Raw genomic sequence first — 6,699 nt, forward strand, 5'->3', positions numbered from 1 at the left:
AAAATTAATCACTGCAATAAAATAAGTCTGTTTTTGCCACTTTATAGTGGATTACATCAACTCTGTTACATTGCAGAAAGGAAACTTCACCAAAGTGAAACGTAAATCTGTGGATCTGTGTTTGATTACTCTGGCTGGCTTTCTCTAGGACCAGGACGTGTGACACAAAAATCTGCATTTTAGAACTGAAATTGAATTATGGAACTGAAAGTGAAAGTATTCAAACTGATTTTTTAATAGACCAAAATACAGTTTCAAAACAAATTAATTCAGATACAAAACTTTATATTCAGTTTAAAACCAATAAATTCTGTTTCAATTTAGTGACATTTATTTTCAAACCAATGCATTCAATTTCAAATTATGCACATTCAGATTCAATCTGAGCAATTCAGATTCAATTCCTGTTGGCACAAGAGTTATCCCATAAAAAGGAGCATTCCAGAAAGGCTCAGTCATTTACAAACAAATATGGGGCGAGGTTCACCACCTTTTTTAGTTTTTTAAAAATTCACAAATCCAAAACAGGAAAAAGCCCAATCGTGTCCTATTTTTATCCAGCCTGGCCCTTGCCTTCCTATCCAGTTCCACTCAATTCTAGTTTCCCTTCACTGCTCCGTTTGGGATTTCTCCCATAGACAAGGGTTTCGCTGGCAGATTTTTAGCCAAACCAATCAGAGAACAGAACGTAGATTTTCGGCGCAGTGTCTGCTTGTAGTTTATTTTACCTGGGCCAATCAACAAACAGAAGGTGGAGTTTTGAACGACGTCGATTTTCTGCGCAGTGTTTGCTAGTTAGTTAGCAATGGCAGTGGAGGAAGTGAATGAAGCCAGTCCGTGTTGATGAGGCTTCCAAATTAAATAAAATTTGTCTGACAAAGCAGCAGCTCTCATTTACAGCCGTCTCGTTTGGCTCGGTACTTCTCTCCTCTCCGTAGGGTTGTTTACAGCGCATGCGATTTCCAGTTAGCTTCTTAGCTTAGCCTCCTTCACAGCAACATATGTCGCGGCTAACCGATCCAATCATTTTAAACTTCAGCAGAGGCCACGCCTCCAGCAAGAATCGCTTCTCTATAGCAGCAAGTCTAGACCCTCGTACGAAGCAAAGTGAAGGACGAGGGTCTAGTTTTTACCAGGCTAATTTTTATCATCACAATAAAATAAACTACTCTTTCCAGCATATAGGAATAGTTTGGCAGTTTGTGCTCATTATTACCATCTGAAACAGGACTAATGGTTTATTTTACACAATATACACTATTTGTATGTTATTGACTTTTATATTTAAGTAAATTTGAGTAAGGAGTTCTAACACATAGTATTGAAAAGGATCTTAAGGTGACAAGATGGGAGATTTAACTTACCATTTTGATCACGTTTTCATTGACAGGCTTGATAGCCTCGACAGAATCGATGGTGATGGTGCAAGCCTCCTCCACAGCCAGTTGACGTTTAAAACGCTCCTGGAGGTCCTCTTGGGTGAAGTCAAGTTTGGGGAAGGAGTGGGTTTCCCTCTAAAGCACATAGACCAGACAAAGACACAAAGAAGAGAGAAATTATGCCTCTAATACTGAGGACATATTTGCTTCAAGCTTAAGGTCCCAAACAGCGAACACTGGCATAAATACAACCTTTGCTGCTGAACAAAGACTCCATTATTCATGTTCTAACATGACACACACGGTGTGAACTGCCAGCTTTCCTAAACTCACTTGTAAACAAACTGGTGTTATTATAAGATCCAGCTGAACATTACACAGCAAAGAAGGAAACCTGCAGCTTAAGGAACATGTTTTCCACCAGCTGATTGCAGATGACCTCATTTAAACTCGCAGGTGCATGAAAACCAAACCTATGTGAATGCTTTAAACCATCTGTGCACTGTGTGGCCTTCATGTGCATTACAGTTACATGGTGAATATGTCTGTGTGTATTCACACACCCAACCTTTATGTTGCACAGGTGCACAGCTACAATCTGCATATTACCTCCTAATGGCTCTAAATACACAGTTCTGTATAATTCATGGTTGTTATGATTCAAAAAGTGGAGGTAAGAAATCAACTTGACAGATTCTTACAAATTACTAAGTGAAAGCTAAAAGCTGTGCTAAAATCCCTTAGATTGCATGGACTTTAAAGAGGAGTATCATGCAAAATCGACCTTTTGAGCTTTATATCATGTTATGTCATTTTGTCGTCAAACGTATAACCAGAATGTTGCTTTGATTCATTTATGCATGTTCGAGAAATCATTGAATCTCCTGTGGCAGCTATGTAAATAAGTAAGTAAGGAAGTAAAGTTTTATTTATAAAGCGCCTTTCACAGAAATATATTCACAAGGTGCTGTACAATCATTAACAGTATAAAAATGGTGAAAAGAATAAAATGAAACAGAAAAACAATTACACATAAGCAACGAAAATTGAAACATCAAATCAGGAATTAATTTCAAAAATTGTAAATCAAACACAAGGTCAATACAGGTCAAAATATACAGTAATACACAAAAACATAATGAATGTGGGAGAGAAAATATGGTGTAAGTTCAATAGTAAAGAAAACAAAGATTAGCGAAGCATTCACAATGGAGGTAGGCTGGCAGTAATGGTGAAATGGTTAGCTAAATGCTTGAGAGAAAAAAGTGAGTTTTAGGAGTGTCTTGAAAGAGACAATGTTATCAATGGAGTGCAGATTAAAAGGGAGTTCATTCCAGAGCCTGGGGGCCACAGAGGAGAAGGCAAGGTCACCACAGGTCTTAAAGCGAGTGAGGGGAACCATAAGGAGATGTTGATCCTGTGAGCGGAGGTCCCGTCTGGGGTTGTAAGGGGAAATGAGACTTTTAATGTATTCTGGGGCTTGGCCATGAAGAGCTCTGAAGGTGAGGACAAGGATTTTGAACCGGAAGCCAGTGAAGTTCTGCTAGGATTGGGGAGATGTTAGCCTGGCCCTTGCCTTCCTACGCAGRTCTGCTCAATTCTAGTTTCCCTTCACTGCTCCGTCTGGGACTTCTCCCAATGAGATGGATTTCACTGGCAGATTTTTAGCCGGGCCAATCAGAGAAGAGAACGTCAATTTTCTGCGCAGAGTCTCTTGTATTTTATTTTACCTGGGCCAATCAGCAAACAGAAGGAGGAGTTTTGAATGACGTCGATGTTCTGCACAGTGTCTGCTAGTTATTTTAGCATAAGGCAGTGGAGGAAGTGAATGAAGCCAGTCTGTGTTGATAAGGCTTCCAAATTAAAATAAATTTGTCTGACAAAGCAGCAGCTCTCATTTATAGTCAACTTGTTCGGCTCAGTACATTTCTCCTCTCAGTAGGGTTGTTTACAGCACACGCGATTTCCGGTTAGCTTCTTAGCTTAGCCTCCTTCACACCGACAACACACATGCTTCAGCAGAGGCCACGCCTCCTGTAAGAAAGGATTCTCTATGCAGCAAGTCCAGACCCTTGTATGAAGCAAAGTGAAGGACAGGGTCTGGTTTTAACCAGGCCAGGGAGATGTGGGTGAATTTGGAGGTTCGGTTTAGGAGTCTTGCTGCCGAGTTTTGGACAAGCTGAAGACAATTTAACTGTTTCTGGTTAAGACAGGTGAACAAGCTATTACAATAGTCTAAGCGGGTAGAAATGAAGGCATGAATTACCATTTCCAAGTCTGAAGTGCACAGCAGGGGCCGGAGTTTTGAGATATTATGGAGCTGAAAATAGCAAGTTGAAACCAGATTCTTTATGTGTTTATTTAGTGCAGTGGTCCCCAAACTACGGCCCGCGGGCCGGATCCAGCCCGCCCCCTCATTTGGTCCAGGCCCCAGAACAATACCAGAGAGCATTTAGTTTTTTTTTTTCATATATGTGTATTTATATTTGATTATAAAGTTGGACATTTGCAATAAAATGTTTCTTAGTTATGAACTATTTTCCTTATTAACTATTATTAGTTAGTAACTACTTCATACATACACGCAAATAATGTGACATTCTGTTCCACCCGTCTGCGGTCTGTGCCCCTATCTGGCAACCCCCAGAAAAAAATCCTAAGCCCGCCCCTCTCAAAGAGAGAATGGAATAATGGCYAAAAGATTAGGTAAGAGAAAWWTTGATTCAGAATGCAGGGSATTTAAGCTGCAMTGGACAAACSATTATTTTTTTGTTCAATGCAAAGAAAAGGCTGTCTGTCTCATCTGTCAAGAGGCGGTGGCGGTATTAAAAGAATACAATCTGCGGTGACACTATGAATCCCGTCACAAAGACAAGTATGCTAGCTTGCAAGGCTAAATGCGAGCAGACAAACTTTCAAAGCTTAAAAAGTGGACTTTTTGCTCAGCAGAATACATATATTCGCAAGCTCAGCTGAACCAGTCATCTGTTTGGGCCAGCTTTTGGGRTGCTCAACTGATAGCAATCAGCGGCAAACCTTTCACTGATGGGGGAGTTTGTCAAGAAATGCATGAACGCTGTCGTGGAGGAGGTGTGTCCCGAGAAGAAAGATGTCTTTAATTCCGTGAGTCTTTCAGCGAGTACAGTCACCAGACGCATTGAAGAAATCGGGGGTAATGTATATGCCCAGCTGCAGCAGAAGACGAAAGAATTTGAATTTTTTTCATTAGCACTGGATGAGAGCATGGACGTGCAGGACARCGTGCAGCTGCTCATTTTTATTCGTGGAGTTAGCGCAAACTTTGAGATGTGCGAMGAGCTGACAGCCCTCCAAAGTCTCAAAGGGACTACGACGGGGGAGGATATTTTCAGCAAAGTGTACCAAACCATGGAAGAGTTGGACCTGGACTGGRCAAAGCRGGCCAGCATCACAACTGACGGGGCTCCTAGTTTGGTGMGGATGTCTRGGGGTCTAATAGGACGCATGAACCGGGAGATGGAGGAACGRYGTCTRGCCGCCCCGCTACAAGTCCACTGCCTAATTCACCAGCAAGCACTGTGCTGAAAAGTGTTGACGTGGGATTCTGTCATGACGGTTGTGGTTTCATGCATAAACTTGATCAGAGCAAAGGGGCTTAAACACAGGCAGTTCCAAGAATTCCTGTCTGAACTGGAATCTGCGCACGGAGARGTGCTGTYCTACACAGAGGTCCGATGGTTGAGCCGAGGCAGAGTTTTGAGGCGTTTTTACGAGCTGCTACCTAAAATTAACGCATTTCTTCATTCACAAAACAAAACGGTGCCYGAGCTGATCGACCCAGAATGGAAATGGKACCTCYCATTTTTAACAGACATGAKAGAAATGCTGAARAGCTTTAACTTGRAGCTACAAGGCCAGGGGAAACTCATTTGTGAAATGTATCCCCACATAAAAGCATTTGAGGTGAAACTAGAGCTGCTTTTGGGACAAGAGAAAAAGCACAGCTTCATCCATCTCCCTGCTACACAAAAACCTCTCTGCAGAGAACCCAGCYGTCCCGTTTCCAGCTGAAAAGTGTGTGGAAGCACTGGAAATGCTGAAGACGCAGTTCGGTGTGCGATTCCGTGAACTACAAGTTTACGCAAAAGAAATCCYTCTTTTCCAGAACCCCTTTGTTGCCGACATTGATGAAGCCCCGCCTTCTTATCAGTTTGAGTTGGCCGAGTTACAGAAKTGTGATGTTCTGAAAGACGCGTTCAAGCCCAACAGTCTCATTGACTTCTATGCCACCCTCCCAAARGACACGTACCCTAACATCAGAAAACACGCATTGAAGATGTCCACACTTTTTGGCAGCACACATATCTGCGAGCAAACCTTTTCATGCATGAAACTGCTGAAAACTCCAATGAGATCAAGATTGACAGATGAACATCTGCATCAGTGTTTGAGACTGGCAGTGACTAGAATGGAACCTGACATTCAACTTCTCACCAGCCAGATGCAGGCCCACAGTTCACACTGATGAACAAACAAAGGTAAGCTCACTTTTCTGACTTGAATGAGTCATTCTGACTATAAAAAAGTTTAATCATAATAAAATCTACTGGGATAAAATCCATCTCCACAACCATACTGGTAGTGGATCTGGTTGTGCTGTGTAGGTGCTGTGTCACTTAGTTCAGTTTCTCAGCCTGCTTGCTTTGTAGTTTTCACAGGGAAGTTGATGAGAGAGAGAGAGAGCTGCAAACACAATGTCTACAAGCCTGCTGGAACCTACAAAAGGAGAAGGAACACAGGAACTTTGAGAGCCTGCCATGAGAGCCATTTAAGTGAGATTCTGCTCTGACAACTAAGCTGAACTTGGACCTGTTAAGATTGTGCATGGCACAACAGAAAGTTTATGTTAAATGGACTTTTTTTTCTGTGAAGAACCCAGAGAGGGTTATTTGGTTATTATTTATTTCACAAATAGTGTTGTTTACTTCCTGGATGTTTTCTGTGAAGAACCCAGAGAGGGTTATTTGGTTATTATTTATTTCACAAATAGCGTTATTTCCTGGATTTTTTTTCTGTGAAGAACCCAGAGAGGATTATTTGGTTATTTATTTCATAAATAGTGTTGTTTATTTCCTGGATTTTTTTTTCTGTGAAGAATCCAGAGAGGGTTATTTGGTTATTATTAATTTCATAAATAGTGTTGTTTACTTCCTGGATGTTTTCTGTGAAGAACCCAGAGAGGGTTATTTGGTTATTATTTATTTCACAAATAGCGTTATTTCCTGGATTTTTTTTCTGTGAAGAACCCAGAGAGGATTATTTGGTTATTTATTTCATAAAT

At 41.2% G+C, this 6,699-nt stretch overlaps 1 protein-coding gene across 1 annotated transcript in view; it reads right to left on the reverse strand.

Moving 5' to 3' along the window:
• The window catches only part of polrmt (polymerase (RNA) mitochondrial (DNA directed)), a gene marked incomplete in the record, with an annotated part of 110,396 nt that overhangs the window by 81,677 nt on the left and 22,020 nt on the right, over positions 1–6,699 (reverse strand). Inside the window, 1 exon segment of the mRNA XM_014004565.1 lies at positions 1,365–1,514. Within this exon segment, the coding sequence (XP_013860019.1) occupies positions 1,365–1,514 (150 nt within the window).

The sequence above is a fragment of the Austrofundulus limnaeus genome, unplaced genomic scaffold (assembly GCF_001266775.1).
Source record: "Austrofundulus limnaeus strain Quisiro unplaced genomic scaffold, Austrofundulus_limnaeus-1.0 Scaffold25, whole genome shotgun sequence".
In the NCBI taxonomy this organism is placed as follows: Eukaryota; Metazoa; Chordata; class Actinopteri; order Cyprinodontiformes; family Rivulidae; genus Austrofundulus; species Austrofundulus limnaeus.